Genomic DNA, 25,175 nt, shown 5'->3' with positions numbered 1-25,175 from the left:
TTGGTAATTTAGAGAATTCTTTCACCTGGGGTAGACATTTATGTAACCTTCCCCAGTGATTGCATACAATGTCAGCAATCCTGTTACTTCCCTTACAAAAGGAGGTTACAAAAGGAATACGATCAAGTTCTTTTGATTTTGATGGGTTTTTTCCATCGTACATGACGGCACCACGAGAGAGGGGATCCGCCCATCAAGGACAGGAAACCATGATAAAAGGGGCGGCTCCTCTCTCCACATCAGTTGGTTTCCTGTCCTTGACAGGGAACCCTCAAGATGGAAGACGTCTGATGAAGACAGAAGAGGATGCCGGGACCTGTGTCGGGTGGATTTGGGCAGGCGCTGTCTGCTGCACCCGTCACCAGGTACTCGTAGTCGCCTCGGGGGTCAATGTATACCATGCCCCCCCCTGAGCGAAGCATGGCCACAGCCCGTGAGGCGAACGCCCGGGTGAAGATTCTCCACGGGGACCGCAGGCACGCCCCCCTCTGTCGAGTAGAAATCCTGCTGTCCACGGGGGTCACCTTTTGGTGCCCCCCCTGTTGACCAAAGGTGGCCATGCAGCCCATGTGGCACATCGGTGCCCGGGCTAGGTAAGCTCCTCGGAGGTTTTTGGGCCTCCCTGTCGAGTGTAAAGATCTCCCCCCTTCCCCCCTCTTCCCTGTGTACCTGAAGCTACAGAGCTTTTTGGAGCAGTGTCCGGAGCTGGAACATCTGACATGCTGAGAGCTGCGGCTGAGATCCGTGGCGTGGGCTCCAGCCGGCACCAGGTACCTAGGAATGGAGGTACGTGTGCAAGGGGAACGTTAAATGTGGGCAGAAGGGCAGGGGGACCAGAATCTTCGGTGCGCACCGGAAGTAAAGGCTGGGTGAGCGCCCGGAAGTCAATGAGCGTGCAGTAATAGCGTGTGCACGCATGGGACCCGGCGGCAGCACTCAGAGGCAGGATCAGCCAGGTGAATGGAGCGTGCACCAGAGGTGGTTGCCGGGTGCGCGCTCTGACATGATTTTACAGTGCAGGCGTTGCGCAGGGCGGCCGACAATGGCAGGATCAGCCAGATAGATGGTGGCTCTAAAAGCGTGCACCGGAGGTGGTTGCCGGGTGCGCGCTCTGACATGATTTTACAGCGCAGGCGTTGCGCTTGCGGTGGCAGGATCAACCAGGTGTTTGATTGTTTATAGGAGCACCGGAAGTGGTGCGGGCACAATCAGCCAGGTAATCATTTATGACAGGTGCGATCATACACCTGATTTCTGAAACGGCCAGTAAAGGCAGGATCAACCAGGTGATCCATTAAAAAAAAAAAAAAAAAAAAAGGCTGAATCTATTTAAACAAGCCAGTTGCGCTGCCCTGTGTCACTAAAACAGGTCAGGTTGAAGGTGACTACTCTTGTTGCGTGGTGGTGTGTATAATGGAGAGCTTTTCACCAGAGCATTTGATGCCACAGCAAGAGGTGCAGGAGAGGCGGTCTCGCTCAAGCGAAAAGAGCCAGAACCGCCATGACAGCAGCAGAAGCCGCTTGGACAGCGTACGGACGGATCGCCGTACCAAGGAGGAATCCCTAGTCTCATTGGGAGACACGGAGAAAACCAGCCATCCTCCGGATCCGGTACCCGTACTTTGAAAGCGTCTGAGTGGTGAGTGAACTGCGAGAAAGTCCAGTACGCTAATGTCTGTTCTTTTCTCTTCTCTTATCTCCGTCTCTCCCCTCTTTTCTTACATACATTGCAGGGTGGAGTATAGGAGGTCCCCAAAAAATATAAGGGACAAACTAAAAATGAGTGTCTCTTATGTAAAAAGCCTTTAAAGACATTTTGGGATAAAAGACTTTGCCAGGAGTGTATCAATAGGACGGTGGCTGAGGAAACACCCTCCTTTACGGACAGCCTAAGATCTCTGATCCAGTCCGAGGTCTCCAAGTCCGTTAAAGCATTGCAAACAGCCGACACAGATGCCAGATCCAGGGACAGATCCAGCCCCTCCGTAGCATCCCAGAGGGATTCCTCAGAGTCAGAGGGGGACTCGGATACAGCTCACTACTCAAATAGTAGCTCAGAGGAGGAGGATACATTTCCAGCAGAGGCTACGGACAGGCTTATAAAAGCTGTCCGTTCTACCATGGGGCTGGTAGATGAGAAGGCAAAAAAGACAGCCCAGGAACTTATGTTCAGTGGCCTACAGAAAAGAAAACGGAGGTCATTCCCTGTTAATGAACAATTACAAGAACTGATTAAAAGGGAATGGCAAAAACCAGAAAAGAGGTCCCAAATAACCACCTCCCTAAAGAGAAGGTATCCGTTTGAGGAAGAGGCGTCCTCATCTTGGGATAAAACCCCAAAGATTGATGTGGCAGTCTCAAAAGTTGCCAGGAAATCCTACCTGCCATTCGAGGACCTAGGTTCTCTAAAAGAGCCTCTGGACAGGAAGGTGGATAGTTCCCTAAAGACGGCATGGGAAGCCTCGGCAGGTGCACTAAGGCCAGCTATCGCGGCCACTTGTGTAGCCAGATCCTTAAAAGTCTGGATAGACAACCTGGAGGAACAGGTAGAGCAAAAAGTTCCCAGGGAAGCTATTCTAGAATCAATACCAACCATGAGAGCAGCGGCTGTGTTTCTAGCTGAAGCAGCAGCGGACTCGGCTAGGCTGGCAGCAAAATCAGCAGCGTTAGCCAACACAGGACTCCATGCCGTATGGCTTAAATGCTGGCCGGGAGATACTCAGGCAAAGATGAAGCTCTGCTCTTTGCCTTGTGAGGGGAAATTCCTTTTCGGACCGGCATTAGACGAGGTATTGGAGAAAGCCGGGGATAAAAAGAAAAACTTTCCAAAACAGCCATTTCAGCCCTTTCGGAGAGGTAAAAAAATCCGGAGGCAGCAGTACAGAGACCGAGACAGGAGCAACCTGGACAAGCGACCCAGGGGAGGAAAGGGCTTCTATTTTGGCAAGTTCCCCAGACACACCAAAAAACCCTCCCAGTGACTGTCCTTCTCAGGTGGGAGGGAGGCTCTCTCACTTTCTTCCAGCCTGGGAGAGGATCTCATCCAGCATATGGATCCGGCAGATCGTGGGATCAGGCCTAAAAGTAATATTCCACCACTGGCCTCCAAGAAGATATATGCAGACCCCGGTACAGTCCTCCCAAGAAAAACAAGACAGTCTGGAGGGGGAAGTAACATCACTCCTAGACAAGCACGTCTTGGAAGAGGTTCCTATAGAGGAAAGGAGGGAAGGATTTTATTCCCCTCTTTTTCTCATAAAAAAAACGGACAACTCTTGGAGGACAATAATAAATTTAAAAGGTCTCAACAAATTTCTTGTAATGCCATCGTTCAAGATGGAAACCATAAAATCAGCCGTGAAACTCCTCTATCCCCAGTGTTACATGTCCGTCCTCAACCTCAAGGACGCTTATTATCATATCCCAATCAGACAACAAGATCGTCAGTTTCTCAGAGTGGCAGTTCAGATGGGGTCCCAGCTGCGTCACTTCCAGTACAGGGCTCTGCCCTTTGGGATAGCAACTGCCCCACGCATATTTACGAAACTGATGGCAGAGGTCACAGCACATCTCAGGGAAAAAAAAAGACACTCTAATAATTCCCTACTTGGACGAATTCCTGATAGTGGGGAAGAACTTTTCTCACTGTCAGGAGCAGGTCAGGATAGTGATGGACACTCTTCAGACACTGGAATGGCAACTAAATCTCAAGAAGTCCAAGTTAGAGCCGGCAATGGTCCAGAATTTCCTGGGGATAACGGTAGACTCCGTGGCACAGGAGTGTCGACTCCCAGAAGAAAAAGAAGGAAAAATCAAACAGATGATTATGGCCACATTAAAAAAAACGGAAATGACTTTAAGAAGGGCCATGTCGGTGTTAGGGTCCCTAACCTCCTGCATACCGGCAGTAAAAAGGAACCACTTGAGGCAAGGAGAATGGTCCCTAAAAAAGTCCGTTTTTCAATGGATAGTGCACATGTGGGGAAAACCCAAGGTAGACCTCTTTGCCTCAAAAGTCAACAAGAAAGTCCAAAAGTTCTGCTCCCTGAACCCAGCAGACAGGCCGTGGCAGTAGACGCCTTCAGCATAGAATGGACGTCGGGACTCCTGTATGCCTTCCCACCAATATGTCTAATCCCAGCAGTTCTGAGGAAGATCAGGGAAGACAAGGCCAGAGTGATTGTGATAGCACCCTTCTGGCCAAAAAGGCCATGGTTTTACTGGCTGAGAGTGATGTCAGTGACAGACCCGTGGGTTCTCCCGGAAGACCAGGACCTTCTAACGCAGGGTCCCTTCAACCACCCGCAGAACTCCGGGCTTCATTTGACAGCCTGGCATTTGAGCGGTCGTTACTAGAGAAAGAAGGGTGCTCAGCTGGGTTAATATCCACCTTGCTCAGCAGCAGAAAACCAGTAACGACCAAGATCTATGGGAGGATATGGAAGAAATTCCTGTCCAGCTCAGGGCTAATACGGGAAGGGGAGGTCCCGATAGTGGCAATACTGGAGTTCCTGCAAAAGGGCTTAGATCTGGGGTTAGCTGTTAGTACCCTCAAAGTACACATTTCAGCCTTAGCAGCCCTATTCAACTGTGACCTGGCAAGTAAAAGGTGGGTGGTGAGGTTTGTCCGAGCCTGTAGTAGAGCTGACTCTGTTCCATCTCCAACTTCTCCACCATGGGATCTAAATCTAGTGTTAACAGCCCTGACGGAAAGCCCCTTTGAGCCGTTAAATACAACTTCTGATAAAATACTAACATTAAAAACAGCTTTGTTAGTGGCACTTACATCGGCCCGTAGGGTGGGGGATTTACACGCGTTGTCAGCTGACCCCCCTTACACACAAATTATGGACGATAGGGTTGTATTAAAATTAGATCCGGCATATCTCCCCAAAGTGGTATCGAGATTCCATAGAGCTCAGGACATAACCCTACCCTCTTTCTGTCCCAATCCCAGTAACAAAAAAGAGGAGAGCCTCCATTGCCTAGACGTTGGGAGATGTATCCTACAGTATCTAGAGGTGACAAAATCCTGGAGGAAGCAGAGGGCTTTATTTGTTTCGTTCCAGGGTTCAAGGAAGGGCCTTAAAGCCTCAAAACAGACTATAGCTAGATGGGTGAGAGAGGCCATTATTCTAGCGCATAGTAGTGCAGGCAGGGTTATTCCACAGGGTCTGAAAGCCCATTTCACGAGGGCCATGGCGACATCGTGGGCGGAGAGAGCAGATGCTACCATCGACCAAATCTGTAAGGCGGCCACTTGGTCCTCTCCGTCTACATTTTTTTAAACATTATAGGCTAGACCTATCTGCTACCTCTGATCTCACATTTGGGAGAAGAGTGTTACAAGCAGTGATCCCTCCCTAAAAGAGAATACAAATCTCTGTAACTCTCTCGTGGTGCCGTCATGTATGATGGAAAAACACAGGCATTACATACCTGGTAATGTGTTTTTTCATGAGACATGACGGCACCCTTATATTCCCACCCTTTTGATCACATCATTAGTTGGGTGCATTATTAACATTATTTATATTATACACTCCCTGGGGTATCGGTAAATAGAACCATATAGGATGTATTATTTATGTGTACACTAACCAGCGGAGTTCCTCTCGTACTCTGTAAAACAACTGATGTGGAGAGAGGAGCCGCCCCTTTTATCTTGAAGGTTTCCTGTCCTTGATGGGCGGATCCCCTCTCTTGTGGTGCCGTCATGTCTCATGAAAAAACACATTACCAGGTATGTAATACCCGTGTTTTTAGGTAGATTTTCTCTTGGTATTTTGTCTACCTTATTCTTTTGTTTTTGTAAAAGATTTTTTGGGTAGCCACTATCAGAAAATTTCTTTAGGGTCACTGCAGCAGATTTATCTAGAGAGTCTTCATCACTCTCAATTCTTTTTATTCGCATTAATTGACTGTACGGAATAGACTCCTTCATTTTCCTCGGGTGTTGACTATTAAATAGCAACAAATCATTTGTCAGTAGTTTTTGTATATAACTGGGTGATCAATTTGTCATTCTCAATTCGAACATTAACATCTAAAAACTGTATATTTGTATCCGAGTACACAAGGGTAAACTTAATTGTTTCATCAATCTTATTTAAGTAATCATGAAATTCGTGTAACAAATCTTCAGTCCCTGTCCAAATGAGGAAGACATCGTCTATGTATCTCCACCATGCAGCCACATAGCAAAAGTGGTGGGACACAGACGAGGTCCTCCTCGGACACTCATAACAATATTTGCATATGCGGGCGCCATGTTTGCGCCCATGGCGGTCCCACGTAATTGAAAATAAAAAGTATCACCAAACAAAAAATTATTTTTAGTTAAAACTAATTCCAAAAGTTGAATTTTAAATTTTCTAGCTTCCATAGAGTAATGTGTGGTCAATATTTTTTTATTTATTGCATCTAACCCTCGGCCATGATCAATGGACGTGTAAAGCGATGTGACATCAAAAGATGCCAACATAACTTCACCTGTCAATTCAATACCCCCTATCTTTTTAAGGAAGCCAGTTGTATCTCGGATAAAAGACTCCGCACAGCAAGCAATCGGGTTAAGAACCTTATCCCAAAAAATCCCAATCTTATAAAAAATAGAACGACAACCTGAAACAATTGGTCTACCCGGAGGGTGTACGAAAGACTTATGTATCTTTGGCAATGTATACATCACAAGAGTGATCGGAAATTTAACAGTCAAAAAAAATCATATAAATCTTGATCAATGATCCCTTTATCAAACGCACTGTCCAAAACAATTTTAATCTCTTTTGCAATAGAAAACTTAGGGTCACCAGATAATCTCTCGTACACCCCCGAATCCACCAACTGTCCCTTTATTTCTTCAATATAATCATTCTTATTGAGAACTACTGCGCCACCTTTATCGGCTTTTTTTATAATAATTTCACCATCATGTGCCAAATTGTATAAAGCCTCAATTTCACATGTTGTCATATTAGGATGATTAAATTTTTTTCAACAGTTTTTTTTCAAGTTTTCAACATCACTACACACAGCCAGAATGAAAGCATCAAATACTGGAGAACTATCAGATGGAGTAAAATTACTTTTTTTCTTTAGATTTAGTTGTTTAAGATCAAGTTCACTAGTGGGAATTTTTTCTACACTTACATTACATGAAAACCACTCTTTTATTTTTATGGTTCATGATTACTTAAATAAGATTGATGAAACAATTAAGTTTACCCTTGTGTACTCGGATTCAAATATACAGTTTTTAGATGTTAATGTTCGAATTGAGAATGACAAATTGATCACCCAGTTATATACAAAAACAACTGATAAAAATGATTTGTTGCTATTTAATAGTCAACTCCCAAGGAAAATGAAGGAGTCTGTTCCGTACAGTCAATTAATGCGAATGAAAAGAATTGAGAGTGATGAAGACTCTCTAGTAGTGTTGAACGATACCGTCCGATACTTGAAAGTATCGGTATCGGAAAGTATCGGCCGATACCGGCAAAGTATCGGATCTAATCCGATACCGATACTCGATACCAATACAAGTCAATGGGACTCAAGTATCAGACGGTATCCCTGATGGTTCCCAGGGTCTGAAGGAGAGGAAACTCTCCTTCAGGCCCTGGGATCCATATTAATGTGTAAAAGAAAGAATTAAAATAAAAAATATTGCTATACTCACCTCTCCAACGCAGCCTGGACCTCACCGAGGGAACCGGCAGCGTTCTTTGCTTAAAATGCGCGCGTTTACTTCCTTCCGTGACGTCACGGCTTGTGATTGGTCGCGTGCCGCCCATGTGGCCACGACGCGACCAATCACAGCAAGCCGTGACGTAATTTTCAGGTCCTGAATGCAGAATTAGGCATTCAGGACCTAAAATTACGTCACGGCTTGCTGTGATTGGTCGCTTCGCGGTCACATGGGCGGCACGCAACCAATCACAAGCCGCGACGTAATTTAAAAATGCGCGCGTCTCCTGCCTCCCGTGACGTCACGGCTTGTGATTGGTCGCGTCGCCCATGTGACCGCGACGCGACCAATCACAAGCCGGAACGTAATTTTAACCCCTTCACCCCCGGAGCTTTTTCCGTTTTCATTTTTCGCTCCCCTCCTTCCCAGAGCCATAACTTTTTTATTTTTCCGTCAATTTGGCCATGTGAGGGCTTATTTTTTGCGGGACGAGTTGTACTTTTGAACAACATCATTGGTTTTAGCATGTCGTGTACTAGAAAACGGGAAAAAAATTCCAAGTGCAGTGAAATTGCAAAAAAAGTGCAATCCCACACTTGTTTTTTGCTTGCCTATTTTGCTAGGTTCACTAAATGCTAAAACTGACCTGCCATTATGATTCTCCAGGTCACTATGAGTTCATAGACACCTAACATGACTAGGTTATTTTTCACCTAAGTGGTGAAAAAAAATTCCAAACTTTGCAAAAAACAAAACAAAACAAAATTGCGCCATTTTCCGATACTCGTAGCGTCTCCATTTTTCGTGATCTGGGGTCAGGTGAGGGCTTATTTTTTGCGTGCCGAGCTGGCGTTTTTAATGATAGCATATTGGTGTAGATACGTTCTTTTGATCGCCCGTTATTGCATTTTAATGCAATGTCGTGGCGACCAAAAAAACGTAAATCTGGCGTTTCGAATTTTTTTCTCATTACGCCATTTAGCGATAAGGTTATTGCTTTTTTTTATTGATAGATCGGGCGATTCTGAACGCGGTGATACCAAATATGTGTAGGTTGGGGTTTTTTTTATTGATTTATTTTGATTGGGGCGAAAGGGGGGTGATTTAAACTTTTATATTTTTTTTTATTTTTTTCACATTTTTAAAAACTTTTTTTTTTTACTTTTGCCATGCTTCTATAGCCTCCATGGGAGGCTAGAAGCAGGCACAGCCCGATCGGCTCTGCTACATAACAGCGATCATCAGATCGCTGTTATGTAGCTAAAATGCAGGTGTGCTGTGAGCGCCGACCACAGGGGGGCGCTCACAGCCACCGGCAATCAGTAACCACAGAGGTCTCAAGGACCTCTATGGTTACAATGGAGGAGCATCGCCGACCCCCGATCATGTGACGGGGGTCGGCGATGCGCTCATATCCGGCCGCACGGCCGGATGCGGTAGTTAAATGCCGCTGTCTGCGTTTGACAGCGGCATTTAACTAGTTAATAGCGGCGGGTGATCGCGATTTCACCCGCCGCTATTGCGCGCACATGTCAGCTGTAAAAAACAGCTGACATGTCGCGACTTTGATGTGCGCTCACCGCCGGAGCGCACATCAAAGCGGGGGTCCCGACATGTGACGTACTATTCCGTCACATGTCGGGAAGGGGTTAAAATCCTGAATGCCTAGAATTGGGCATTGAGGACCTGAAAATTACGTCACGGCTTGCTGTGATTGGTCGCGTCGCGGCCACATGGGCGGCACGCGACCAATCACAAGCCGTGACGTCACGGAAGGAAGTAAACGCGCGCATTTTAAGAAAAGAACGCTGCCGGTTCCCTCGGTGAGGTCCAGGCTGCGTCGGAGAGGTGAGTATAGCAATATTTTTTATTTTAATTCTTTCTTTTACACATTAATGTTGTTTCGATACCGATACCCAATACCACAAAAGTATCGGATCTCGGTATCGGAATTCCGATACCCACAAGTATCGGCCGATACCCGATACTTGCGGTATCGGAATGCTCAACACTACTCTCTAGATAAATCATCTGCAGTAACCCTAAATAAATTTTCTGATAGAGGCTATCCAAAAAATCTTTTACAAAAACAAAAGAATAAAGGTAGACAAAATACCAAGAGAAAATCTACTTAAAAAAACATCAAAATCAAAAGAACTTTATCGTATTCCTTTTGTAACCTCCTTTTGTAAGGGAAGTAACAGGATTGCTGACATTGTATGCAATTACTGGGGAATGTTACATAAATGTCTACCCCAGGTGAAAGAATTCTCTAAATTACCAATTTTTTCATATAAACGAAATCGTACCATTGCCTCCACCCTGATTAAATCAGATATAGGTTCCTTTAAGAAACCGGGCCAAATTACACTTACTGGCCTCAATAAAAAGGGCTGTTATCCATGTTTGTCATGTATTAATTGTAATCTGATGATCAAAAGGTACAATTTTTTTTCATCCTATTACTAATGAGGAATTTAAGATTCAGCATTTTTTGACATGCGATTCAGAATTTGTTATCTATTTGTTACAGTGTCCTTGTTCCTTGTGCTATGTCAGTGAGACTACATTTAATTGTAAGACGAGAATTAATCAACACCGACATACCATAAGGAAGAAACGCATGGATTTGCACGTTTCCAAGCATTTTGTGGAAAAATCACACACGGAAAGGGAGTTACGGCTCCGTATTATTGATACGGTACCGATTCAAAGAAGAGGGGGTGACCGTGTGCGTTTATTAAAGAGAAAAGAATTAGAGTGGATAACAAGGTTAAATACCTTGAAACCTTATGGCCTTAATGTAGACTTTAAACTTAGCCAAGTTATGTAATATATACGGAGAAAGAAACCCAAACTGTATATTATTTTATAGATTCAAAATTTGTTGAATTTTGGATAAAAATGGTAATTTGTTTCTTTTTCTTCCTTTTTCCAGGTGTCCCTTTCTTAAAATGAATATTGTTGCAAGGGATTTTTTGTGTCCATGAATTGGCTGATCTCCTTATGTATATATTCCATTTTATGTATATTTTTTCAGTCCGTGCATCTCCTGATCCCTTGGTTACATAGTACATATTAAATATGAGGATGGAGAGTAAATATAATGGTATAAAAAATATTATAATAAAAAATAAATGTTGAATATTGGGAGTAATCTTTGTGTCTTTATTTATGTTTAAAATATTTTTATTGGGGTGTGTGATTTTGCCAAGAATGTGGGTCGAGTTGTGTCATTGATTGGATTGGAGAAATGCGGGGGGGTATCCGCCTCCAAAGGTCTCTGTATCCATATTGGGGAATGGGATGCCCTACTTGAACGTGGGGTTTTCCTCAAACCTTATGACATCTTTGGGCTTATGCCTTGGCCCTTTAAATCTGGCGACACACTTGTACCCTTTTCAGAAAAAGAATGAATATCTAGTTGTCCTATATTTTACTTCCGTTGCCATTTCTTATTTTTTTTCTCTTTTTTTTTTTTTAAATGTCCGATGAATCTGGAGATGCAGGGCGGTTGTATTTTTTTACGTATTTTTTTTTTTTTTTATATTAATGGTTGTGGAGATCCGTCACCTTGTGTGACTTTCTTCCCTTTAGCAACATGGTGCCGCGATCTTCATGGTGTTTCTGCGCAATTGCGCAGCTGTGCATTATGGGTCTTTGACATGGTGTCATTGACATATGCAGTATGACGCCGAGGACCGTGTGTTGCATGGTGAAGTAATGTTTATGTAAGTTCTTTGTAATCATGATTTCTGGGATAGGGACACCTGGTTTTTATTAATTGCTCATTAAATGTATTTTAAAGAATAATCACGGAATATGCAATATACTACGTTCACTGTTGATGGATTTAGTAAGGCTACCGCTATTCACATGGATGCACTTTTTTATGGACTGTTAAATTAATATATACAGTTTATTTATGGTTATAATATTACACATAATGAATTTTATAATTGGATATGTATGTGTTTTGTATAAATGGCTGTCTCACTCACGTGTTCACTGCTTGAAAAAGGATTTTTGTATCCGAAACGTTGCCACGCCGTTCAGGCATTAAAGTCCACTTTTTTCTATTTGGTTTGTGCTGCTTTTCTTTCTTTGATACTATCACTGGAGGCTTTTGGACTGCTGGTTGGAAAAGCTCTGCATGAGGTTGAGGTATTATTGGATATATATATATATAATTTTTTTTTCTCTTTTAACAGCTTTACGGTCTTAAATGGATTCATGCGTCCAGGTCGCCCGGAGCTTAACGACCTTGGACGTATGGTTAAGTCATTGAAATCACCCATACATAGGGCGTCGCACCACTCCTGCCATTCAACCCCCTAAATGCTGTGATCAAAATCAATCGCAGCATTTGTAGAGCAGGCAGAGGAAGGAAGCCCCTTCTGCCCATGCAATGGCGCTCCACTGGAGTCTGACCGTTGTTATGGTGACCGGATGTCATCATGACAACATCCAGGTCACCAGAGGTAGCAAATTTGCTAGACCATGCTAAGTGCAAGTTTGTCAGTGTTGCACTGACAGTTTCTAAAGCATAGGATTCTAAGAGCATTCCTAAGAGCATTCCTATACTGTACAAACGATCAGGCTGCAAAAAGTGAAAGTCCCATAGTAGCACAAAAAAAAAATTGTAGAAATACAAAAATCACAATGATAAAAAAAAAAAAAATATTGAAATATATTGTACCCATAAATAATTTTACAAAAAAAAAAAAAGTACACATTTGTTATTGCAGTATCTGGAACGACCCAACCCACAAAACTGTCTCATTAGTTAACCACTTTAGTGAACACTGTAGGGGGGGAGGTAAAAAACGATGCTTTATCAAACTGCCAAACAAAGTGGAACAAAATAAGATCAAAAAGACAAATTTAAATGAAAATGGTACAGCTGAAAGCTTCATCTTCTGCAAAAAAAAACAAGCTGCCATAGAGCTCAATCAGCGGGGGGAAAGAATTATAGCTTTCAGAATAAAGTGATGCCAAAATAGTAATTTTTTTACATAAAAGTTTTATTGTGTAAAAGTGCCAAAACATAAAAACATATAATTATGGTATCCCAGTAATTGTACTGACCAGAAAAATAAAGCTGCCATATCAATTTTACCACATGTGAAACAGCATAACATTTTTTTTTTTTTTTAATTCCTGAATTGCTGGTGGGTGTTTATCCTGCCTCCTAAAAATCAGAATAGAAAGTGATCAAAAAAGTATTGTGTTCGAAAATGGAACCAATAAGATAAGTCAACTCATCGAGCAAAGAACAAGCCCTCACATTAGTCTGCCGAAATATAGAAAAACTATAGCTTTCAAAATATGGCAATGCAAAAACTAGTTTTTGGCAGAAATTTTTTTTTTTTAGTGTGCTACAGCTGCCAAACAAAGATAACTAGTTAAATTTGATTCCGCTGTAATCGCACCAACCTGAGGAATAACGTTGTCTAATAACTTATACTGCATAGGAAATGGCGCAAAAAATAAATCAAATTCTTCACCTGCTGTTGATTTTGTTCCAAGATCGCAGTAAGGCTTAGCTGACATTTATCCTTCGATATAAATCTCTGAAATAAGTATTACAGACTGCACCCCCAGCAGAAGATTCCCTATAATGAGGCAGATGGGAGGCACTGTGGACGCTGTTGGAACTGTGATCCAGCAGTGTCCGTCTTTTGAGGCATGTATAAGAGTGCAGTTGGTCAGTTTTGTGCACTTCATAAAAGGAGAATGCTGAACAGAGGCCAGAAGGAATCCAGAGTAAGGATTTGTGCACACAGTGCGTTTTTTATGCGTTTTTGCAGAACTTTTTAAGGGCGGAAAAGGGCCTAAAAACGCCATTGAATCCTTGTGCGAGCTAATTCAATGACATTCCTGAAGTGTTGTGTACTTGATCAGTAAATTTCCGTAAGTATTTGCAGTGCGTTTTTTTTGTTGGTTGTTTTTCTGCAGCATGTCCTTTCTTTGTGCGTTTCTGCAGCGTTTTTCACCCATTGACTTCAAACACAGGCATAAAAATATTTGTGGATTTGCTGAGTTTGTGTTTTGCATTTTGTCAGCTTCCTACGGTGTTTACCACACTGTCATCATCACTGGGTAGTTATCGGTGGTAACGCTACTGCCGGTAAGACCGTCGGTCAGAGAGCTGCGGGGTCATGCTATCATGTTGGCGTGTCCCCGTAGCTGTGACTGTGACCCGCAGCATTGGCCTGTGATAAAAAGCTTACCTCAAGTTAGCAGGCGTGGGCCGATGAGACTACTGCTCTCAACGGGCTATGTCTGCTGTCACTGATAACAGTGACGGCAGGTGCCGTTGATGGGAGAAGCAATCTCTTCTGCCCGCGCTTGTGCTCACTGTTAAAAAATAAATAAAAAATAAAAGTAAAATTACATACATATTCACATCAAAATAAAAAACCTTATACTCCCCTAACACCAAATCCCCAACACCAATCCCCTGGTGATGATGTATTGCTCCATTATCACCAGGCTCGGACTGGCCCACCGGAGAACCGGAGGATTCTCCGGTGGGCCCAGGCACTGACACCTGCTGGCATACTGGCCAGCAGCTGCCTAGGGCCCCCACTGCTCCAGGGGCCCCGTGCCAGTGGCTATAGGGCCCCTGAGTCAAGGGGGCCCACCCTGTGCCAGTAGCCGCAGCTGGAGACAGGATCCTGTCCCTGCTGCTAAAGCCAAATGAATATTCACGCTTCCCCACGCCTCTATGGGCGTGGAGAGGTGTGAATACAATTTCTCTTTAATAGAGGGCAGCATTAGCCGCAGGGTGCAGCTAATACTGCCCGCATGTAAAGCCGCACCCCACACACACTGCACTGCACACATACACGCACACGCACACGCACACACATATATGCAGGCACACAGACTCAGAGCATCCTGCTTCCTGTCTGTCTGAGACAGCCCAGCTGGATGACGTCATCAACCAGAATGCTGCTGTCTCCGAAAGCTTCCAGGAATCCAGCGAGGAAGAGGCTGCTGCTGTGGGGAGGTGAGCTGTGAGTGAGTGTGTGTGAAGCTGCTGCTGCGGTGAGCTGTGTGTGGTGAAGGACAATGATATTGGTGGGGGAGACAATGATGGAGGTAATGGGCAATCATGATGAGGGAGGGAATGATGGAGGTGATGGGCAATGATGGTGGGGGAGGCAATGATGGAGGCGATGGGTAATGATGGGGGGAGGCAATGATGGAGGTGATGGGTAATGATGGTATGGGAGGCAATGATGGAGGTGATGGGCAATGATGGTGGTGATGATGGAGGTGATGAATTGGACAATGATGGTGGGGGAGGAGACAATGATGCAGGTGGTGAAATGGGCAGTGATGGGGGTGGTTGGGGAGAATGATAGGGGTGGTGGGTGAGAAGGCAATGATGGAGGTGGTGATGAGGACAATGATGGGGTGGAGAGGGGCTGCATTATACTTTGAGGGGGCTACATTATATTCTGTGGGGGGACTGCATTATTCTCAGGGGACTGCATTATATTATGGGGGGCTACATCATACTATATGAGGGGGCTACAGTATAGTCTATGGGGGGCTGCATTATATTCTGTGGTGGGGCTGCATTCTCACAGTTGACTACATTATATTCTGTGGTGGCTGCATTATACTATATGAGGGGGCTGTATTATACCCTATGAGGGTGCTGCATTATATTCTATGGTAGGGACTGCGTTATACCTGAGGGGGTGGCATTATATTTTGTGGGGTGCTGCATTATATTCTGAGAGGGGACTGCGTTATATTTTATGAGTGGGCTAAATTATATTCTGTGAGGGGGCTACCCCAACCCTTGCTACATAATTAAGACGTGAACTACCTTATATTATACCCTGATATTAGCGCTTTTTACCGCACAAATGGAGGTCTTGTATCTATTTCTATGTAGCTACATAGTGGGCCCCAAGAATGATTTTCTCTGGTGGGCCCAAGGTGCTCCAGTCCGACGATGATCATCACTAGGGTAGATGTGTAAAGGTGTGCCATTTAAACATGGAACCTTATTTTTAAAACTAAAGATAACTGTTCTATAATATTTTCATAGCAGAAAGGACGGAGGATGGACACTGAAAACTAGAGCAGTGGTAATGTTGAATATTGTAGTTAAGATTTATGGTTTATAGAGGAGCTTGAAGCACAATGTTATGGGAAATGGAGACCTCTAGTGTTTACTCTATGAATTTAATTTTGTTTCTTCACGTAAAACAATTCTTACTCAATGGGTAGTGTTTTACCATTACTTTTTTTTTTTTTTTCCAAAATATCTTTAACTTTTTTTTCATAATTCTGTATTATTGTTTCACTTACTCTGGTCTTAGGTGAGAATTCAAGAAACTCAGGCAGAGTTGCCTAGGGGTGCCATACCGCGCAGTGTGGAAATTATTCTCAGAGCAGAAGCTGTTGAAACTGCAATGGCGGGAGATCGATGTGATTTTACAGGAACACTCATTGTTGTGCCTGATGTTTCTGCACTATCAGTTGGAGGTACGTTTGTTTTTTGCTTCTTTTTTTCCTGGTTTGAGAGAGAATCTCACTGGATCCTCTCTGCAACTATACATGTAATGTGGATGTGTAGTGCAGCTTGAGTGAAGCCAGTGAGAGAGCATCCATGCAGACTTTACTATTTGTCTGCAGAAAGCTCTATAACAGTCAAATCGCTCAAACAAAAACCCAGAACTTTACCACCTTCTAAACTGCTTTAGTCTTTCTACTGAATCCTCACCAGAATGAAAACTGTAATGTCTGAGCATCCCCCACCACCACAGGCATAGCTAGGGTGTTATTTCAGGGGGGTGAAGCTTCTGAGTTGGCCCCTAACCAGGTAACCTCGGTGATGCGCCCTAATAGTGGAGGAGAACCTCAGTGGATGACAGCGCTGTTACTGAAGATAATCTCTATACAAAGACCAATATGGATATTACCGCCATAGGGTCAGTGGTAGATAACAGCCCTACAGAACATATAACAGATCACAGCACAGTTACAGATAGTGACTTACCACTGACGTTCTTTATGATGGAGTCGTCACTTTTTCCGTCTTTTCCATCTGGCCCAGACCGACATGACAACTTCTTCCAGCAACGACTCGCCTGCAGAGAATACAACAAAGACACATTTCACTTCTCATATTCCAGCCATCACCATCTATTCCCAACCTGCACAAACTCCTCATCCTGCTGATACCCCAATACTGAGCCGCTGCTGCCTATGTGACCCTATTACTGCCCCTGCTGTGTGGTTCTGTGTGCCCTCTAAATTCTAAAGCACCCCTCTATAATATAGTAATGCCGGGTGCAAGTGCCCTAGAAAACAGTGCCCATATTTTGCCCCCTAGAAAGTAATATTTCCCTGTGTGCTCCTTTGATAGTCACAGTAACCTGAGTTCCCCTATAACGGGTCCCCAACCTGTAGCTCGGGAGCCACATGTGGCTTGCGGTCCCATGAATTGTGGCTCACGGCTCTCTGCCAGCTTGGTGCATTATCTCCAGATCTAGCAAACTGGTATGAAGAGCACATCTGAAAATGGTGAATTTTGTGAGCAGCTCTGCACGGAAGAGCAGATCTCCATGAACATGTACTCGTCTTAGGGGTTTAGAGATAATTTAAGTTTGGTTCGCTGGAGACCAGATGATAATCCTGTCAGAGGAGGTTTTTGAAGCTGAATGTGACAGTGTCTTGGGAGTGCTTTATAGGAGAATACTAAATGGGGGTATTGTGGGAACCCCTGCATTTTAATCTACTTCTTTAGGGTGATTTTTGTGGAAAAGCTTTTGTTATTATGTCTGTAATAGGGGCTTTGGTTGCCACTATTGAGGGGGTTGGGAACTCAATGTGCCTTGTGACCCTCTCTCAAGGCTAGATGTGGCTCGTGTCCCTCTCTGAGCTGAATGTGGCTCTCAAGGTCAGAAACGTTGGGAACCTCTGCCCTATAACAATAAGTGCCCACTTTACATTTAATAATGTCCAGAATCTTCCCCCTGTACAGCTTCCTTATACACAGTATGATGCTCTTATACACAGTATATTGACCCCTTAGTAGCCTCCAAACTGCTTGATGGCTCCAACACTGTAATGCACCAGATACTCCTCAATATAGTATAATGCACCAGATAGTCCTCAATATAGTATAATGCACTCCCCATAGGCAGACCCTGTAGTATTAGGCAGACCCCCTCATAGGCAGACCCTGTAGTATTAGGCAGACCCCCCTTAAGCAGACCCTGTATTATTAGGCAGACCCTGTAGTATTAGGCAGACTCCCCCCATAGGCAATAAACATAAGGATGAATGACCTTGGGGAGATCAAAACATCCAACACCGTGGAGACACCATCACGTGTTTCTCAACGCAATGATCCAGAACACTGCCCCCATCCCTTATAGGAAATATGCAAATGCATGTAGAAAAGCCGCGGAGACACCATCACGTGTTTCTCAATGCAAGCAATGAATAGCCAGGTCTTTCACCGGGAAGGAACAACCACGGGAAGGGCAGCATCCAATAAAGGAAAACCACCTATGTTTATAGCCTTTTCACTAGGCACTGCTCCTAATAGCCAGTTTCATGCTCCACACTGATGAGGGGCAAATACCCCGAAACAGCTGTCTGTGGATGGATACCATGTTTTGGCATAGGTGGTTTTCCTGTATTGGATGTTTTCCTTTATTGGATGCTGCCCTTCCCGTGGTTGTTCCTTCCCTGTGAAAGACCTGGCTATTCATTGCTTGCGTTGAGAAACACGTGATGGGGTCTCTGCGGCTTTTGTACATCCCCCTCGCATAGGCAGACCCTGTAGTATTAGGCAGACCCCCCATAGGCAGATTCTGTAGTATTAGGCAGCACCCCTTAAAAAATACCTCTTTTCTTCCTGGTTCCTGCGTGGCTCTGAGAGCCCGCTTGTCTCCTGACAGCGAGCGCTGGGCAGTGACTCATCGCGCCCTCTGTTGATGTCGCCGATGTCAGACGCTGACAGGGGGATGATGGGGGAAGGAGCAGAGCGCAGCGCTCCTTCCCTCATCATTGCTGTCAGCTGTATCGGCTAAATGGCGGTACACCTGACCCTGTGATGACAAGCGGGGGGCCCACTCCTGGCACCGGGCCCCCCCACATGCTCAGGGGACCCATAGCGGGCGGTAGAGCAGAGAGATCGATTCTCCCTGCTCTGCCGTAGAAGTTAACTGTATCGACGCGTGCAGCACACCGATACAGTTACAGTAGCTTAGCTCCAGGTGGGCCCCTTCTGAGCACCGGGCCCAGGGCGCCCGCACCCTCTGCCCCCCCGGGACCTACGCTACTGCCCACCACCAATGCATGCCAACCACCACCACAAATTTTAAGAATAAAATTTTCTAGAAAGTGTGTGTGTGTGTGTGTGTGTGTGTGTGTGTGTGTGTGGTTTCCCGACCTGTGTAGGTAGGTCATGGCAATCGTGCAATGCACAGGAGCTTGGCTTACATGATAGAGACCGGGCTATGATAGTGCAGCGCCCCAGAGTCCTGGTCGTTGCAGTACTGACGCTCCGCCGCTAAGGGGAGTGATGGTACATCTGATATCACTTAAGGAGTTCACCTGACCAGGTATCAGTCACACTTTACACTTCACATTCTGGCCACCAGGTGGAGCAAAGGGTTCTATGCATTAGGCCACTCCTCACAATCTGGTAAAACTGGGGGCTGGATAGGAAGTTAGTCAGAAGCTGACTGGGTTGGAACCAGGCAACATCCTGTGGCAGGGGGTGTTGCAGGGGAAGATTCAGGGGGGTCTCTGTCAGGGGTGGGATCCTGACAGTGGCCTAGTGAACAGAACTGAACGTTACGGAGCTGCACCTGCACTCGAATGCGGTGGCATCCTAAGAAAGGAAAAGAAGCGAGGTTTATCGTGGAGAAGTGAGAAACGAGATCGCAGCAAAAAGGAGATAAAGCCAGTCGGAGTCGTGCCGTAAGATCGAGGCAACATCCTACTGAGGTGCGTAGCCGGTGGCCAGAACGCCGAGGAAGTATTAGGCTCCAAGCAATACTTCAAACCACTATCCCGTGGTGCTCATCAGGGAGGTACTACAACACACAGGCGCTAGAAGGTAGGCACTGATTTCCACCTGCAAAGGGAACTCTGGATGTGCCTTCGGACCGGCCGGTCTCAGCCAGCCCTGTTAGCAGTACTCTGGATTGAGGATCCTGAAGCCTTCAGTAAAGAGGTAAAGCGACTGCAATACTGTGTCCTCTTTATTCATCGCGACCTGCACCACGCACCATCATCACATCTTTCATTGGAAGCCCCTTAGCAGGGTCACGGACCGGGTGTAGCCACCGTGACAACCCCAGGACTGAGACTGAGAGGCCCGGTATCGAGTACCCCGCGGCCCTGTGTCTGGGGGCGCTCCAATAGCTTGGAGTGTTGCCAGCACCGCCCCTGACTGTTTAACTCCCTAAAATGCCACGAGCGATATCGATCATAACTAGAGTTGAGCGAGTTTTACTTTATTAGGATCGAGTCGGGTTTCGCAAAACCCGACTTTGTCAAAAGTCGGGTCTGGTGAAATCGGCCGAGTATTGCAAAAAGTCGGGGGCCGACTGAAACACGAAACCCACTGCAAGTCAATGGGGAAGCAAAGTCGGCAGTGAGTGGAGTACTGGAAAACCACTACAGTGCCAATTTTAATGCCAAAAACATCAATTCTTGTTATTTAAGCTTGTCAAACTTAATTTGCCTTATAATAGTTAGGCATTGAAAATTGGGGGTCATTTGGCTAAAGTTGTGGGGGGGTAGGACCGGCTCAAGTTTTCTGTGGGCCCAGGAAACGCGGACTACATCACGGCGGTGGAGCAGGGAGAGGTATTTCAACTTTGCAAGTGCTGTGATCCTGAGCAAGCATTGGGGGCACACTCGTTCGCATTGGCACTGGCACAGGGCCCCTCAAAGTACGGCGGTGTGTTTGACGGCGGGGGCGCCTCCCACCGGCAGAGACACTTGCGTACTATGAGGGGCCCTGTGCCAGTGACGTCGCCAACGAGTATGCCCCCCCCCCACCAGATGAAGGAACCTGCACTTTCATCTGCACCTTCCTCTGTCCCCCGTGTAAGGTGGTATAGTATGCGGGAAGGGGAACCATACTTTCAGCAGGGTCAGATACTGGCTGGTAGAGTGCAAGGGGAATGTAGTGGTCTGGGTCAATTGCCCAGCCACTGCTAGATGAGTCTGCTGGTACATGGGCAGGATGAGGAGGAAACAGATATAGGCCCAAAGAATAAAGTAGGCTAAATGCAGTTCAAAATTGGTAACAGGCCTAAACAGGCGGCATTGCTTTGTTCAGTGGAGGAAAACTGTAATGAGTGGCAGACACAGTTAGTAGGCCCAACCAAACAAGTAGGCCAAATGCAGTTTAATATCTGATATAGGTTGAAAATTGAAGCTCAGCTTTGTTCAGTGGAGGAGAAAAGCAAGGAGCGGCAGACACCGTTAGTAGGCCCAACCAAACAAGTAGGCCAAATGCAGTTTCATATCTGATATATGTTGAAAATTGAAGCTCGGCTTTGTTCAGTACAGGAGAAAAGCAAGGAGCGGCAGACACCGTTAGTAGGCCGAACCAAACAAGTAGGTCAAATGCAGTTTAATATCTGATATAGGTTGAAAATTGAAGCTCCGCTTTGTTCAGTGGAGGAGAAAAGCAAGGAGCGGCAGACACCGTTAGTAGGCCCAACCAAACAAGTAGGCCAAATGCAGTTTCATAGTTCATATAGGCTGAAAGCCTGAAATTTGAAGCTCCGCTTTGTTCAGTGGAGGAGAAAAGCAAGCAGCGGCAGACACCGTTAGTAGGCCCAACCAAACAAGTAGGGCAAATGCAGTTTAAAATTGCTTACAGGGGTATACAGGCAGCATTGGTTTGTTCAGTGGAGGTCAACTGTAAGGAGTGGCGCAGACAGACTTAGTAGGGCTAAAATAAAAAAATTAGGCTCAATGCAGTTTAAAATTGGATACAGGGGTACACAGGCGGCATAGCCTTGTACAGCGGAGGACGATTGTTAGGAGTGGCAGACACAGTTAGTAGGCCCAAAAAAGTAATAAGCTAAATGCTGTTCAAAATTGGTAACAGCAGTAAACTGGCAGCATAGCTTTGTTCAGTGGAGGACAACTGTAAGGAGTGTCTGGCACAGATAGTAGGCCAAAATAATAAAGTGAGGTAAATGTCTGCCAAAATAATTTTCGAAAATAAACAGGTGGCATAGCTACGTACAGGGGTGGGCTCCTCTGCTGAATAGCAGACAGTGGTAGTTGGCGCAAAGTATTAAATGGTCTAAATGGAGGCCATGGCCCCTCTATATTTTAACTATCATCTATCATTTCAACAAATTTGTATTGGCAGTGCCATTGAAGGATTTATCAGCACAGACTACGCTGTGGTGGAGCAGGGAGAGGTAAGTAATGCAAGTGGTAGAGCACTGTTCGACCTGGGGGGGAACACTCTCTCGTGGGCGGCGGTACTGGCACAGGGCCCCTCATATTACGACGATGTGTCTGACGTTGGTTGTGAACCACCACAGTCAGAGACACTTCATTGTACTATGAGGGACCCTGTGCCAGTGCCGTCGCCCAAGAGTGGGCACACCCACCTGTCCAGGCAAATGGCACTCGCATGGCTGCTTGCGCTAGGTGGTGAACACGGCCCTGTGGGGGGAGTCAGCCTATTTAGGGAGGTAAAAAATGGCCTATAGTGGACATTCAGCAGCTGAAAATGGAGGAATTGGAGCAGTCAGTAAGAGGAGGCCAAAAAGCAAGACATTTTTCAGGCAAGCTACGTGTCAGCAGGGGAAGATGGGGCAAAATAATTAGAAATCCATGATTGGTTCATTTTAATGAAGGTTAGATCATCAACATTTTGGCTAGCCAGACAAGTCTTTTTTTTTGGTCAGTATTGAACCAGCAGCACTGAAGACTCTTTCTGATAGCACACTAGCAGCTGGGCAAGTGAGCTCCTGTAATGCATATTCTGCCAATTCAGGCCAGGTGTCTATTTTAGATGCCCAGTAATCAAAGGGGAATGACGTGTGAGGGAGAACATCAATAAGGGAGGAAAAATAGTTCGTAACCATACTGGACAAATCTCCTGTCACTTGAATTGATGCAGCAGTACCTGTCGTGTCTGCGGTCATTGCGAAATCACTCCACAACCTGGTCATAAAACCCCTCTGTCCAACGCCACTTTTGATTTATGCACCTCTAAGACCTCTGCCATGTTGCCCCCTGCAGCTCGTGTGAGAACCATCACCGCCGCTGTGTGGTGGGAATGCCTGAACCAAACGGTCTACAAGAGTTGCTTGTTTGGTAGCCAGTATTTGCTCAAGGTTCTCATGTGGCATGATATTTTGTAATTTCCCTTTGTAGCATGGATCCAGGAGGCAGGCCAACCAGTAATCGTCATCGGTCATCATTTTTATAATGCGGGGGTCCCTTTTTAGGATAAGCAAGGCATAATCAGCCATGTGGGCCAATGTTCCAGGTGTCAATTCACTGCTTGTGCTGGGCTGAGGAGCACTTTCTTGCAAATCAACATCACTTGTCTCCCGCAAAAACCCTGTACCTGACCTTGTAACGCCACCAGTTTCTATTGCCCCCTGAGAAGCATCCTCCTCACATAAATATTCATCCCCATCATCCTCCTCCTCCTCCTCCTCCTCTTCGTCCGCCACCTCGTCCAGGAGAGTTCCCTGAGCAGACAATGGCTGACTGTCATCAAGGCTTCCCCCCTCCTCGGCTGCAGACGCCTGCTCCTTAATGTGCATCAAACTTTGCATCAGCAGACGCATTAGTGGGATGCTCATGCTTATGATGGCGTCGTCTGCACTTACCAGCCGTGTGCATAACTCAAAACACTGAAGGACTTGACAGAGGTCTTGTAGCTTCGACCACTGCACACCTGACAACTCCATGTCTGCCATCCAACTGCCTGCCCGTTTGTGTATCCTCCCACAAATACATTACAGCACGCCTCTGTTCGCACATCCTCTAAAGCATTTGCAGTGTGGAGTTCCACCTAGTTGCAACGTCTATCAGGGCCGCCATCAGGGCATTACAGCCGTTACTGCTGTATGGGGCCCGGTCAGCAGCAGTGCACAGAGGGGCCCGCAGATCCGGGGCCCCACTGTTGTGCTTTTACTGATCGGGCCCCATCGTGCACTAAAATACTGTGCACTGCGGCGCACATGTCGGCGCTGGGGCCCGGGAGCCGTTTTGGAGCTGTGCACCGCCGTCTTACCTAGTCGGCTGTGCTGCTCCTGCTCGGCTGTAGCTAGAATGTATGGGCTCCCTGCAGGTCCTGACTACAGCCCATACATTCTAGCAATCTCAGTAGTGAATGTGCTAGAATGTAGGGGCTCCTGTCAGGTCCTCTCAGCAGCCCATACATTCTAGCTGCTGCTTCACAACTGGAAACACTAGACGGCCCGGGAACGACGGAGGTAAGTTTAAAAAAAAAACAATATAAAAATGTTTTTTATATGGGTGAGGTGGGGTAGAGTGAGAAAAGCAGATATAGCGGGCACCACATCAATGTACTCAACAGGGATCTACCAACTGCATATGAAACAACACAGAAAAAAAAACAAGACAAAGGATATGCACATACAAGGGATCACTCTGAATATTCCACTTTATTTAAATGACTTATATAAACAAGGCAAAAAAGGGGTAACACATTTAAAACCACAAAAGGCTAAATAGCCCAAACATAATCACCCCAAACGGACCCAATGATGCAATGATGGCAGTGCTCATACAGGATATATAAATAGATTAAATACAAATCTCCAAATACGCAAACTCTCATGTTAATCAAAAAATATATACAATACAATAGGCTGCTAGCTGACCCATCAAAAAAGGCTTGTTCTAAATATATATAGGACATAGGAGATATACTGGTGGGTATCTTGTCCCCATAGTTTAATACAAATCCAGTATAGCCCCTATGTGTCCTGTCAACCCTATGTAACGTACAATTAAAGTGCACTACCGACACTTGTGGTTTTTAAATGTTTTTAAATGTGTTACCCCTTTTTGCCTTGTTTATATAAGTCATTTAAATAAAGTGGAATATTCAGGTTGATCCCTTGTATGTGCATATCCTTTCTCTTGTTTTTTTCTGTGGGGGGGAGTGAGACTGCAGATGATGGAGTGTGTTTAAGGGGGCACTGCGCATGATGAAATGATAGGGGACTGCAAATAATGAAGTGTGTTTGAGGGGTCACTGCGCATGATGAAATGATAGGGGCTGCAGATCATGAATTGTGTTTGAGGGGGCACTGCGCATGATGAAATGATAGGGGGCTGCAGATGATGAAGTGTGTTTGACGGGGCACTGCGCATGATGAAATGATAGGGGACTGCAGATGAAGTGAAGGGGGAACAGTCGACTAAATGATGAAGTAAGGTGGACTGCAAATGATGAAGTGGGGGTGATGGG

At 45.5% G+C, this 25,175-nt stretch overlaps 1 protein-coding gene across 6 annotated transcripts in view; it reads left to right on the top strand.

The window, feature by feature from the left end:
• Positions 1 to 25,175, top strand: part of LOC143782201 (maternal DNA replication licensing factor mcm6) — a 544,832-nt gene that overhangs the window by 125,690 nt on the left and 393,967 nt on the right. For all 6 annotated transcript variants that reach the window (XM_077269402.1, XM_077269399.1, XM_077269397.1 and 3 more), the window contains exon 6: positions 16,039 to 16,204. In XM_077269402.1, coding sequence (XP_077125517.1) covers positions 16,039 to 16,204 — 166 coding nt within the window. The remainder of the gene's footprint in view (positions 1 to 16,038; positions 16,205 to 25,175) is intronic.

The sequence above is a fragment of the Ranitomeya variabilis genome, chromosome 6 (assembly GCF_051348905.1).
Source record: "Ranitomeya variabilis isolate aRanVar5 chromosome 6, aRanVar5.hap1, whole genome shotgun sequence".
NCBI classification, from domain to species: Eukaryota; Metazoa; Chordata; class Amphibia; order Anura; family Dendrobatidae; genus Ranitomeya; species Ranitomeya variabilis.
This window is presented reverse-complemented; position numbering and strand designations above follow the sequence as displayed.